This window comes from Phyllostomus discolor, chromosome 8, assembly GCF_004126475.2.
Source record: "Phyllostomus discolor isolate MPI-MPIP mPhyDis1 chromosome 8, mPhyDis1.pri.v3, whole genome shotgun sequence".
Classification (NCBI taxonomy): domain Eukaryota; kingdom Metazoa; phylum Chordata; class Mammalia; order Chiroptera; family Phyllostomidae; genus Phyllostomus; species Phyllostomus discolor.
This window is the reverse complement of record NC_040910.2, coordinates 44,436,775-44,449,999: the sequence shown is the minus strand read 5'-3', so window position 1 is coordinate 44,449,999 and position 13,225 is coordinate 44,436,775. Positions and strand designations below refer to the sequence as shown.

Below are 13,225 nucleotides of genomic sequence, written 5' to 3'. Positions count from 1 at the left end.
AAAGGGGAAATGGGACAACTGTAATAGCATAATCAATAAAATATATTTAAAAAAAGAAAATTTTTCATAAGGGGCAATAGAAGTAATCCACATTTTACAGAACAAAGTCAGTATCTTTGTAACTAGGTAATTTCATGTTTTATTTATGAAGAAATGAAATATTTTTGGCTTGCATTTCAGCAGAAAAGCACAGTATTTGAGCAGGTTTCCAGGGAGGGTGGCTGCCTTTCTCCTCCTGTCTCCTCAGAATCCCTGTGAAAGCACACCAGGAAATTGGGACTATAGGGTCTTGCTCCTGGACCCTGCTTTGTGTGGGGCAGTGTGCCCCTCTGACCCATCTCACCTCGTGTTCTGGAGGGTGGACACATCCTTGTTGAGGGAGGAGAGCTTGTTTTTCACAATCCAGATGGTCATCAGAAAGAAGGCCCAGTTAATCTGCAGGAACCCCACAAGGCATATTGAATACATGCCACATGTGTATAGCTTCTTCCTAGCTCATTGAACACCTAACCCAGAAGGTAAGAAGATTTCACATTTCATAGCATTTATAGAAAAAGTGACCACCCATTCAGTAACTCTTGGTCCCTTTCAACCTGTAAGTGGAGTGACCAACTTCCAGTTTACACAGTTTACAGAGGAATTCCCACATTTCAGCACTAAAAGTCCAATGTCTCAGGAAACCTTTGCATCCTTGTTTTAAACCAGATATTTTGCCTTCTGTAAGCCCTATCGGTCCCAGGAAAACCAGAATGTTTGCTCATCCTGCCTGTTACCCCTTTTCTACACCTGCTCTTTGATTGACCCTTAGCTGAGCAGGAGGGATGCTCTGATGTCCTCCTTTACTCACAGAGATGATGATGAAGACGGGACCAAGGAAAGTCCATACAAATCCCTGTTGTGTGTGGAGCCAGCATCTAGGACAGAGATGGAAAGGGATTGAAGAATATATTTGCCTTTGTGGATAAACAATGAATAAATTAACATATCCTTCACCTCCCACATTTTCTTCTGCCTCCTTTAATGTTAATATTAATATTGCTTTTTTGGTAAGAACGTTTATGCTAAGACCTACCCTCTTAGTAAATTTTAAGTATATAGTACAGCATTATTAATTATAGGCACCATGTTCTATAGATTTCTTTATCTTATTTATCTTTCATAACTGATATTTTGGGTGTGTCCTTGATATATGTGATGGTACTGGCTGTTTACTTATCTTCAAACTTATCAGGTTTTTGCTTCCAAAATGGTTTGTTAAGTCCTGGACCCGAGATATACTGACAGACAAATATATACATTTTAAAATGAAAAATCAAGAATATCAATGAATTAATTGATAATTTATTTAACAAATATTGTGTCTCCTCTGTATTAGCACCTGTGATTGACCTGAAGTACCAGTTGCAATTAAGACAGACTGGTCTCAGTCCTTAGGGAGGCCCTAACTGGGTGGGAAGGTCACCAATTAGACAATAGGAACAATCAAGATGATGAGTTTGTGATTAAGTGTGAGGAGCTATGAGAACAGGTAGCTGGAGCAATAGCCTAGTCTGGGGTATAGGAGGTTCAGGTAGTTGGGAAGGGTCCCTGAGAGAACTGATTGTGTTCATTCTGATATGTGAAGCATGAGCAGGTGTAAAGAAGGTAAGAAATTTGGGGACATGACAAATGACAATAAAAAATATAACAATAGACTGATAGTAGTAATTCAGTCTCATGTGCATTCTGTAATTTATTCCTCATGACAACACTGAGACTCAAGTGATCACAGGTTGGCATATGATGCTTGAGAAAACATAGTAACTCAAGGCCACAGTGATAGAAATGAGAGAACTGGAAATGATCCCAAGTGATACGCTTGTGAATGAGTTGGAAGGTGTGAGGACCATGGAGTTCGATGGATCCACCAGAAGACTCAAAGTGAACACTACTGAGGCTGTGTTGGTAAACTGTACACTGTGGGGCAATAGGGACACCACCAGACTTTGCAAATGTGTTTTACTGGAACACAGTTGCACTCATTCCCTTTCCATATTGTCTACAGTGGCTCTTGTGCTACAAGGACAGGGGTGAGCAGTTGCAACAGAGACCACATGGTCCACAAAGCTGCAATATTTACTCTGTGGTCCTTTGGAGATAAGATCTGCTGACTTTGGTGCAAGTTATATAGAAGGGCCAGCTGGCCAGGGCTCCTCTGATGTCAGCAAACATTAATTTTATCAGCATAGGAATATGTAAATGACACACTGTCTGGATTTGGTCCTGGCTCTGCCACCAACCAGCTGTGTGATCTGGGTCATGTCAGTCATCTCTGTGCCCCAGTTTCCTCATCCACGAAAGTTGTATAACACTGGTTTCTGCCCCAGTGGGTTGTTGGGAGGATGACTTGAGTACATGAAAACTGTTCAGAACAATGATTGCATGTCAGAAGCCATCTCTAAATCTTAGCTCTGCTCATCACAGTTTCATTTTCTAAATCATCCTCCTTTTTTCTTTTAAACTAAGAAGAGAAGTTACACCAACCAATGCCATTCCTTCATTTCCAGTTTGCTTTCTAGAAGATTTCAAACATTAAATGTAATGAATATTATATTAATATATATTTACTAATATACAAGAAGGGATTAATATTATGTATCATGTTTGTTAATGTAATAGAGTCATTAACATAGAATTGATTTAAATAATTGATTAAAATAATGAAATCTAAAAGATATATGCCAGCTCATTTATTTTATCAATATATTAACTTATAATTGTTAGTGTTAATTATTATGATAGTGTTAGTTTTTAATATAATACAATCAACATTATATAAATATATAATTAACATGCTACATAATTAATATTTAAATCAATGAAATTTTAAGTTCTTAAAAACATTTCTTTCACAGAATGCAATCATGAAACCAGGAAGATGTTTTTGGGTGATTACTGTGTTTTTCTCTGTTTATCATATTCTAGTGAAAGTGAAGTACTACATGGGTTCTCTGCTGGCCTTGGTCATGTGGAGAAGATAAGGCCAGTGTGAACTTTAATTTACCGGGCAGATGCTCCATAAAGTTGAGGCCTGGATGCTGCAGAAATGGCCACAATGACAGCTGGGACTCCATAGCCCACAAGGAACATGAACTTCTTCATGAACCTGTTCACGCTGGAGTAGTTGACCACAGTGAGGTTGCGTGCAGTGAGGAAGAGGTGCAGGCCCTCCAGCAGCATCCAGGTGAAGGAGGCCAGGTAGAGGTAGTGTAAGGCACCCGCGATGATGGCACACAACACCTGGGGAAGCAGTCAGAGTCACCAGGTGGGATTGTCAGGGTGGAGCATGGCCTTGGGACCTGTCCTATACCTCAATGAGAACTCTGTTTATGAAGGAATTGTCAAGAGAGGATTTGTCATCCTGTTGCATCAGTCAGTGTGAAATTGGCTACTCACCCCTTTAACCTTCCCAGAATCCAAGGACATTTTATTAAGGCATCCAGTGCAGCATGGCTACATGACCTCTACATCTCCTGGACAGGACAGGGGTCCTTGGGGATGTCAGTACCTTAATCTCTGTTCTGTCAATGGCTGTGAGGAAGAGCAGGTGGGCCAGGAAGAGGCAGATGCAGAGCTGCAGGTGGAGGGAGGTGCTGGTGTTCTGGATGGCTTTGCACAGCATGAAGGTGAGGGCTGCCAGGAGGAGGCACAGCAGAGAGAGGCTCAGCCCTATGTGGGTGATCACAGCCAGGAAGGGATCCTCCTCCTAGGACGCAGCAAAGAGATCTCAGTCATGCTTTCCTGCTCTTGGAAATTGACACTTCCACCATTTTTAGTTTGTGTGTGTGGGGGGGTGGGGGTACAACAAAATTAGGAATGGAGGTGGAACCAGGTAAATTTTAGATATTTTTGGATATTGTTAGAATTTTCTAGAGTTCTGAACTAATTCATTCAGATGCTGGAAAATTGAGGTATAGGAGAGTCCTCACTCAAGACCGATCCTTGGAATTCACAGGGTTTATTTTCCTTTGCACATTTTGGCATGACTAAACTGTAGGTTATCATGTGAGAAGAATTAATTGTGTGTAGATAATTGCAACATTATTTATTAGGAGAGGATCAAAACCCCACTATGAGAGGCCTTCATGTATAATTTATGGTGCATTCACAGAACAAAATGGTATGTGGCAATAAAGGTAGTAAAGTGTCTCTTTGTAGGCTAGAATAGAAGGTTTCCTAGATGTAATAAATAAAACACAATTTTCACAACAGTGAAAAAAAACAGCACCAAGTCTTTGAGAAAAAGAAGACCAAAGAACAAGTACCTGCATTGCTTTTACACAGGGTAGGGCAAAATAGGTTTACAAAATAGGTTGTGAGTACCTGAAATGCAGCATTTATTCTTCTATTACTACTTATTATATTGTGTTATTCTCCACACAAACAACTGAAAGCCTACTTTTGGCCCAACCTGTATGTATAAAATATCCACAGAAAATTGCAGGAGAAACTAACAACTTTGGTTGGTTGGGGCAAGAGGAACTAGGTGTTGGGATTGGGGGAATGAGATGAACAATCTTCAGTGTTTCTCTCTCATTCTGTTTGAATTTGAAACACAAATATTTTTTATTTGTTTAAAATATTTTTATTGATTATGTTATTACAGTTTTCCCATTTTCCTCCTTTATCCCCTGTTCATCCTAACCCCCCAACCCTCCATCATTCCCCCCTCCCCTTAGTTCATGTCCATGGGTTGTACACATAAGTTGTTTGAGTCCTCTGTTTCCTATACCATTTTTATCTCTCCCCATCTATTCTATGCCTACTGATTATGCTTCTTCTTCCCTGTACTGTTTCCCCCCCCCCGACCCCCCTCACTTCCCCCTCCCCACTGACCTCCCTCTGTGTGATATCCATTTCTCTGATTCTGTTTCTGTTCTGGTTGTTTGCTTAGTTTTTGTTTTCATTGTTTTTCTTTTCTTTTAAGTTCATTTGTTAATAGTTGTGAGTTTGTTGTCATTTTATTGTTCATACTTTTTATCTTCTTTTTCTTAAATAAGTCCCTTTAACATTTCATATAGAAGGGCTTGGTGATGATGAACTCCTTTAACTTGACCTTATCTGGAAAGCACTTCATCTGCCCTTGCATTCTAAATGAAAACTTTGCTGAATAGCAATCTTGGATGTAGGTCCTTGCCTTTCATGACATGGAATACTTCTTTCTAGCCCTTTCTTGCCTGCAAGGTTTCTTTTGAGAAATCAGCTGATAGCCTTATGAGAACTCCTTTGTAGGTAATTGTCTCTTTTTCTTTTGCTGCTTTTAGGATTCTCTCTTTATATTTAATCTTGGGTAACTTAATGATGATGTGCCTTGGTGTGTTCCTCTTTGGGTCCAACTTCTTTGGGACTCTCTGGGCTTCCTGGAATTTCTGGAAGTCTATTTCCTTTGCCAGATTGGGGAAGTTTGCCTTCATTATTTGTTCAAATAAGTTTTCAATTTCTTGTTGTTGTTGTTCTTCTGGCACCCCTATAATTTGGATATTGGACCGTTTCAGGTTGTCCCAGAGAATCCTCAGCCTCTTTTCATTTTTTTGGATTCTTGTTTCTTTGTTCTGATCCAGTTGGATGTTTATTTCTTCCTTTTGTTCCAAATTGTTGCTTTGAGCCCTTGTTTCCTTTCTGTCACTGTTGGTTCCCTGAATATTTTGCTTTATTTCATTTTTGGGTATTTTTCATCTGTTGTTTCATTTTTTAACCAACCTCAATCAGTTCTGTGAACATTTTGACTACCAGGCTTTAAATTCTCCATCAGTTAGGTTGGCAATCTCCTCATCGATTAGTTCTGAGGTTTTGCTGTGTTCTTTCTTTTGGGTCATATTTCTTTGTCTTGGTGCACCAAAAGGGGTGGGGCCTTAGGTATTCACCTGGGTGGGGCAACCCTCTTTGCTGTGCTGCTTGTGGGGGAAGGGCCATAGAGGGAACAATGCAGCTTGCCTGTTCATCTCCAGCGCACTTTCCAACAGTCTCCCGTGTCAGACTGGAAGTATCTCTCACCGCCACAATCCCAACCTGTAGCCCACAGTCAGCTCTAAGCCTCAGTTTTCCCCTTAAGTCTGTCCTTCCTGTGCAGCTCTTCTGAGGTGGTCAGCCCTGCCCCCCAGCCACCCTGCCATGGTTTTTCTGAGTCTGCCCAAGTGGTCTGCCTTACTGGTCTGGTTATTCTGGTTGATTTTTTCTTAATTCCTTGGTTGTTGGAGTTCCATGCAGTTTGACTTCCTGGCATTTTGGGTTGTTTATTGATTTTAGATTGGTTGTTATTGTCCTTTTGGTTGTGTGGGGAAGTGAAGGGTTTCTACCTATGACTCGATCTTGGCTGGAACTCCGAAACACAAATATTTTAAGTCTTCAGCAAATGTAAAATGGTATGTCAATACAAGTATAAATATTGTGTTATCTAGCGATGTGGCCAGAGGAAACATGGTCATGTAGTGTTGTTCACACTTCTGGAAGCTTCTGTGAGATCTGGCCATGTGGCTGTTATCTTTTTCATGGTTATTTTCATGTGGGTGCCACGTTTATTTCAGTAAATGCCCCCTTACCTGAAGTCTCCTGAGCAAGCTTCTGGTTTTGTTGAACTAGAGAAGTAAATAGCTCAACTGGGCAGGGGAGGAGGCAAACACAGCCACTAACTCACCTGTACTCACTGGATTCTCCAGCCCTCTCTGACCTCTGCCATCACCATATCCTCCTGTCTGCTGCCCCTGATTACTGCTGTCCTGAAGATCCTTTTGGTAGGCAGAATCTTAGTTTGGCAACCATAACCCTACCCACATGTGTATGCATAACTGCTCCCAGGTTGTCAGTCCAATGCCATCTGGGTGCTTCTGTGAAGGCAGTCTGGGTGGAATTCAGATCCACAGTCAATTGACTTGAAGAGAAGGAGTTCATCTTAGGTGGGTCAGACCTAATCAGATGAGCCCTTACCTGATCTCAGCTCTTGGAAAAAATGATTCAAACTTTGAGTTTTCATATGAGGGGTCTTCTCCTGCTAGCCTCCAGGTAGGAATACTGATTAACTGTGGGAGAATGAGTACAGGAGAGGGCTGCATGGGAAGGAATGCAGGTAACCCCCAGAGCTGGGTGTGGCCCCCTACTTCCAGCTAGTGAAGATGTGAGAAATAAGTCCTACAACTGCAAGGAGCTGAATTCTGCCAGCAACGGGGAGCTTAGAAGAGAACTCCTAGATTCAGATGAGATTACAGGCCTGGCAGACACAGTCATTACAGCCTTGTGAGACCTGGAGTAGACAACCCACCTACACTGTGTTAGATGGTTGACCTGAGGATTCTGCAGGATAACAAATTTGTGTGTGTGTGTGTGTGTGTGTGTGTGTGTGTTTAAAGGTGGGACATCTGTCTGCATTTATTACACAGCAATAGACATTGAATTCACCTTCTCTTAGGTCTCTCACCTGCACGTCATACTGGGCCATGAGGACGGCAAAGCTGCTGAGGTGGGTGCATTGACAGGTGGTGCTGGTGTCTCTAGAGCCCACCATCCTGCAGCCTTTGGTGGCCCAGTGACCACTTCCATTCTGGCCATGCTCCCAGAAGACACAGAGCACCTGCTGCCTTGGCCCAGGGGTCACTGACTGTAGGAACAGGGCACAGGTATGAGCTGGTGGTTCTGGTGCCCAGAAATGCTGACCCAGATATCGCTTCTGAAAGGCTTTCCTGGGGAGATGATGCACCCATGGGGAAGCCCCTGGAGCCCCAAGACTGTGCCAAGACTCTGGCCTCTTCCACACCCACAGCCCCATCCCACAGGACTCACATGCTCAAAGACAAAGGTAACTGGGGAGCTGAGGTTCCTGGTGTTGTTGTTGCTCACAAAGACAGAGACGACATCTGAGAGCAGGACCGGGGAGACCCCCTGCATCAAGCCTGTGTGTGTCTCATGAAGAACTTCCAGTCCCTCAGTTTCCAGCACAAGGGGGGCCTCTGCCAGCAACTTGCCCATCCCTGGAGTAGAGATAAGGCCCACCACAGAAGGGCCTGCAGGACAAGGTTAAGGTTGACATCTTGGGGTGCCCAATAGGACCTCTTCTTCTTCAGGTAGACACTTTCCTTGTGGACCCACCATAGTCCTCACTTTTTTTAGACTTCAATTTTCCATTTGTCCTATCCTTGGGCATCTTGTCCCACTGTGAAGTCTCAGTGACCTTCTCCCCATCTCAACCATTACCTGCGTCCCCAGATTCCTGAACTGTATCCCAGTTCAGCAGCATCTTTGCTTTATTGACACTCAAGCTGACATTCCTTTGTCCTTGCTCCTTTACCTTCAGGGACAGTTCTGTGAGTTACATAAGGGAGTTAGATTAGTAATTGCACTTGCAATGGCTGCTATAATATCCTATTATAGATATTTAATATATTATATAAATAATCTATATAAGATATCTATATTATATAACATCGTATTTATATATTGAATAATAAATATTATTTTATGTAATGGTATTATTTGGCACACATTACAATATTGCGCGTAATATTTGGTATACATAATAATAGCATATATATGTTAGGGATTTACAAAGAATTATGAGAGAATATCATGAACAGTCATTCAACAGCTTAAATAACCTAGATGAAATATAGAAGTTCCTAGAGACACACAAACTACCAACACTGAATTAATAAGAAATAAGAATTTAGAACAGACATATAACAGGTAAATAGGTTGAACCAGTAATCAAAAACTTCTCAAAATATAGAGCTCATAACTGATGGCTTCATTAGTGAGTTCTACCAGCCATTTATGAAAGAATTAACACTAAATCCTTTGTAAAATTCTCCATAAAATAGAAGAGGAAGGAATGCTGAGTAATTCTGTGACTTGGAATTCTATTCTAAGGAGTTACCATTACCCTGAGATCAAATTCAAGTAAAGACATTACAAGAAAATAAAATTGTAGACCAGTATCACTTATATACAGAGATGTACAATTATTCAACCAAATATTGGGAATATTTTTATCTAGCAAAGTTCAAAATATGTACATGGAAAACTACAAATATTATCAAGAAAAATTTTAAACTGTAAATAAATCAAAAGACATTTTATGTTAATGGATTGGAGATGGCAACAGTCTCCCAGTAATCTACAGACTAAATTTAGTCCATATCAATATTGCAACATCGTTTTATTTATTTCTTTTTACAGAAAGGGACAAGATCATCTTAAAGTTCATAGGGTATTGCGAGAGTCCCAAATACTCAAAACAATCTTAAAAATAAAAAATAAATCTGGAGGACTCACACTTCCTGATTTCAAACATACTGTCAACCTAAAGTAATCAGAGCAGTATGGTGCTGAGTTCCAGTCAAGATGGCAAAGTAGGTAAACACTCTACTCACCATGAACACATCAAAATTACTTCTAAATTACAGAACAATCAGCTCGGAACCCTGAGAAGACTAGCTGTACAGAGGTCCTATAACTAAGGAAATAAAGAAAAAGCCACATCAACACTGGTGGGGGTGGAGATGAGCTGGCAGCACACTCAGTACAGCAGCTGAGAGCTCAGATAGACGTCTCAGCTGCAGAGGTCCCCCCTCAAAAGGGAGGAGTCCAAGCCCCACGCTGGCCTCCCAAGTCAGAAGTACCAGTGCTGGGTAGAAAAGCCCCCATATCTGTCTATGAGAACCAGCAGAAATTCTGTCGACCTGGGTGAGATGAATGGCTTTTGGAAAGCCAGGTGTCCTCTTAAAGGGTCTGCACACAGACTCACATACTCGCAGGTGCTTACTCTGGGTTCTGGCAGAGGGAGAGAGGTTCAGGGGAACCAGAGACATACAGGGAGAAACTAAGTTGTATGGCTTCAGGGCCAGGGCTGGAAGGACAGCTTCTATTGTCTCTGAGTTGAGTCTTCCTCCCACACAAGCTGGCTGGTGAGCACCACCTTTTCTGTGTTGAGCCCTTCCCCCACATGACCAAGTCTGAATCTACATTGGCCTGGTGAACATAACTCATCCCACCTTGTGGATTCCCTGAGACCCTGCCCCACCCAACTGAGGCCCCGCCAAAGGCTCTTTCAGCAGCAAGAAGCTGACAAGTACCCATGCACTGCTGGAGGCTGCTCAGAGGCAGGCAGGCAGCCTTGGTCCATGCTGCGGTCTTTCTTAAAAACTCTCAAAAGGTCCACAGGCCCCAGACAGGCAGTGGCTGGTCTCACTGTGCCCTGGGCCTTTTGCTGAATGGCCCAAGGCTCAGCACTGATGCCAAATCTGAATCTGCATTAACCTAATGAAAACCACTCGCTCAATCCTGGTGACTCCCTGAGACCCCACCTCACCCAACTCCCACACAGCCAAAGGCTCATTCAGCAGCTCAGCCTCACAGACAGATGGAATATCGCAGCAGTCCTTGGTAGTCCCTGGCCTTTAGTGAGAGGCCCCATGCCCAGTACTGGTGGCAGCTGGCCTCAACTCATAGGCTTCCCCCACACGACTCCAGGCTCAGCACAAGCAGCTACCAGTCATGGATAGATTTGTAGCTCCCACAGGATGGCCCCGTGCTGATCACTGGCCCCAGAACCAACATGAAGACTGACTTCAGACTGCAAAAGAGCAGTACCTGATTAGCTCCACAAGTGGCACAACCAAAGGATGGTTTCCACAGACACCAGAGTCCCACTGGTGCAAATTCTTCACCATAGAATCAGTCCCTACACGTGGAATCAGTTCATACACTGTGGTCATGGCCAGTCTTCACAGCCAATCAGCCTGAGGGTCAACCCCACCCAGTGATGTGCCAACAGCAATCAAAAGTCAACCATAATAGGAAGGCACACTCAACTCACACAAGGGACACTCCTGGAGCACCCAGCTCAAGAAATCAAGGAGACTGCACCATTGGGACTCACAGAACAGATGCTACAGAAGGCCACCCTGACAAGTCTGCAAGACATAGCAGATCTACCTAATACATACAAACAAACACAGAAATAGCCAAACTGCAGAGACAAGGAAACATGTCACAAATGAAAGAACAGAAAACTCCAGAGAAGAACTAGACAAAATGGAGGCACAACTCAAAATGGATCAAAGGCCTAAATATAAGATGTGAAACAATAAATGACATAGAAGAAAACATAAGTATTAATCTTATGGACCTTGGTCATAGAGGAGAGTTTATGAAGTTGACCCCAAAAGCAAGAAAAGGAAAAATACATGAATGCAACTATATTAAACAAAACGCGTCTGCACAGCAAATGAAACCATCAGAAAAAAAAGTCAACCAATGGGAGAAGATATTTGCAATCAGTGGCTCTCAAAAGGGGTTAATATTCAAAATATATAAAGAACTTATACAACTCAATGCCACACAAATGAAAAATCCAATTAAAGAATGGGCAGAGGATCTGAACAGACACTTCTCCCAAGAAGACATACAAATGGCGACAGATATAAGAAAAGATGTTTAATTTCCCTAGCTATTAGGGAAATGCAAATCAAAACTATAATGGAATACCACCTCACACCTGTTAGAATGGCCATTATCAACAAGACAAGTAATAACAAGTGCCAGAGAGTCTGTGGAGAAAAAGAAACCCTCATATATAGCTGGTGGGAATGTAAACTTGTACAGCAACTATGGGAAACAATATGGAGTTTCTGCAAAAAATGGAGAATAGTTACCACGTGACTCACCAACCCCTCTTCTAAGTATCTACCTGAAACATTTGAAAACATTTATTTGCAAAGATATACACAGCCCTATGTGCACTGCAGCATTATTCACAGTGGCCAAGATATGGAAACAACCAAAGCATCCTTTGATAGATAACTGGATACAGATGTAGGAGATATACACAATGGAATACTACTCAGCCATAACAAAATGCCATGTGCAACAACATGGATGGACTTTGAGAATATCATGCCCAGCAAAATAAATTGTACAGAAAAAGTTAAGAATCATATGATTTCACTTGTGTGAGATGTAAAAGTGAAAGCAATGTATGAACAAACAAACAAAAACTGATAGCCACAGACAACAGTATGGTGGTTATCAGAGGGAAGTTGGGACAGGAAGTTAGTAAAGGCAAAATGGGGTCAATTATGTAGTGACAGAAGATGATTTGATTTTGGGTGGTGGGCACACAATGCAATATACACATCATGTATCACAGATATGTACACTTGAAACCGATGTAATCTTATTAAGCAATGTCACTCAGATAAATTTACTATTAAAAAAGACCAAAAATACCAATGTCATTTTTCACAGAAATAGAAAAAACAACTTTAAAGTTTATATTGAGTCACAAAAGGTCCTGAATAGCCACAGCAATCTTAAGAAAGAAGAACAAAGGTGGTGGTATCGTGCTACTTGATATTAAACTCTTCTACAAGGTTATAATATTCAAAACAACATTGTACTGGCATAAAAACAGACACCTAGATCAATGGAGTGGGATAGAGAGCTCAGAAATAAACCCACAATTAATCTATGACAAAGGAGGCAAGAATATACCTCCTTTGTGGGGTAAAGACAATTTCTACAATAAATGCTGTTGAGAAAACTGGTCAGAAACGTGCCAGAAATTGAAACTAGATGATCTTCTTACACTATATATGAGAATAAAGTAAAAATGGATTAAAGGTTTAAGTGTCAAGCCCAAAACCTTAAAACTCCTGAAAGAAAAGGGAGGCAGTAAACTTGCTGATATTACTCACAGTAGTATTTTTTGATATATCCTCTCAAGCTAAGGAAGCAAAAGAAAAAATAAATAAATGGGACTCCATCAAACTAAAAAGGTTTTTGCACAGCAAAGTAAACCATCAACAAAACAAAAAGACAGCCTACGAATTGGGAAAAGATATTTGCTAGTGATACATTTGATAAGGGGTTAATATCCAAAATTTATGAAGAACTCATACAACTCAACACCAAAACAAAATGAATAATCAAATTAAGAAATGGTCAGAGAATGTGACAGACATTTCCCCAATGAGGACGCACAGATGGTAAACTGACATATGAAAAGGTGCTCAATGTCACTAATCATCAGAGAAATACAAATTAAAACCACAATGAAATACCGCCTCACAACTGTCACAATGGCCATCATCAATAACTCAACAATAAGTAAGTTTTGGTGAGGATGTGGAATAAATCACTTGTACATTGTTGGTGGTACAATTGGTGCAGACACCATGGAAAACAGTATAGAAGTTTC

At 41.4% G+C, this 13,225-nt stretch overlaps 1 protein-coding gene and 1 long non-coding RNA gene across 5 annotated transcripts in view; one reads left to right on the top strand and one right to left on the bottom strand.

The window, feature by feature from the left end:
* LOC114503676 (adhesion G protein-coupled receptor E2-like) overlaps nt 1–13,225 on the bottom strand; it is a 116,277-nt gene that overhangs the window by 87,549 nt on the left and 15,503 nt on the right. For 3 of the 4 annotated variants that reach the window (XM_036032353.1, XM_036032351.1, XM_036032354.1), the window contains exons 13-19: nt 8,224–8,331; nt 7,813–8,033; nt 7,451–7,630; nt 3,548–3,745; nt 3,044–3,279; nt 848–914; nt 344–435 (exon numbers count right to left, since the gene is read on the bottom strand). In XM_036032353.1, coding sequence (XP_035888246.1) covers nt 344–435; nt 848–914; nt 3,044–3,279; nt 3,548–3,745; nt 7,451–7,630; nt 7,813–8,033; nt 8,224–8,331 — 1,102 coding nt within the window. The remainder of the gene's footprint in view (nt 1–343; nt 436–847; nt 915–3,043; nt 3,280–3,547; nt 3,746–7,450; nt 7,631–7,812; nt 8,034–8,223; nt 8,332–13,225) is intronic. The other variant, XM_036032352.1, reaches the window with a different exon arrangement.
* Nucleotides 378–992, top strand: LOC118502006. The gene is made up of 2 exons (XR_004904683.1): nt 378–518; nt 850–992. It is a non-coding gene; the product is annotated as an uncharacterized LOC118502006 (long non-coding RNA).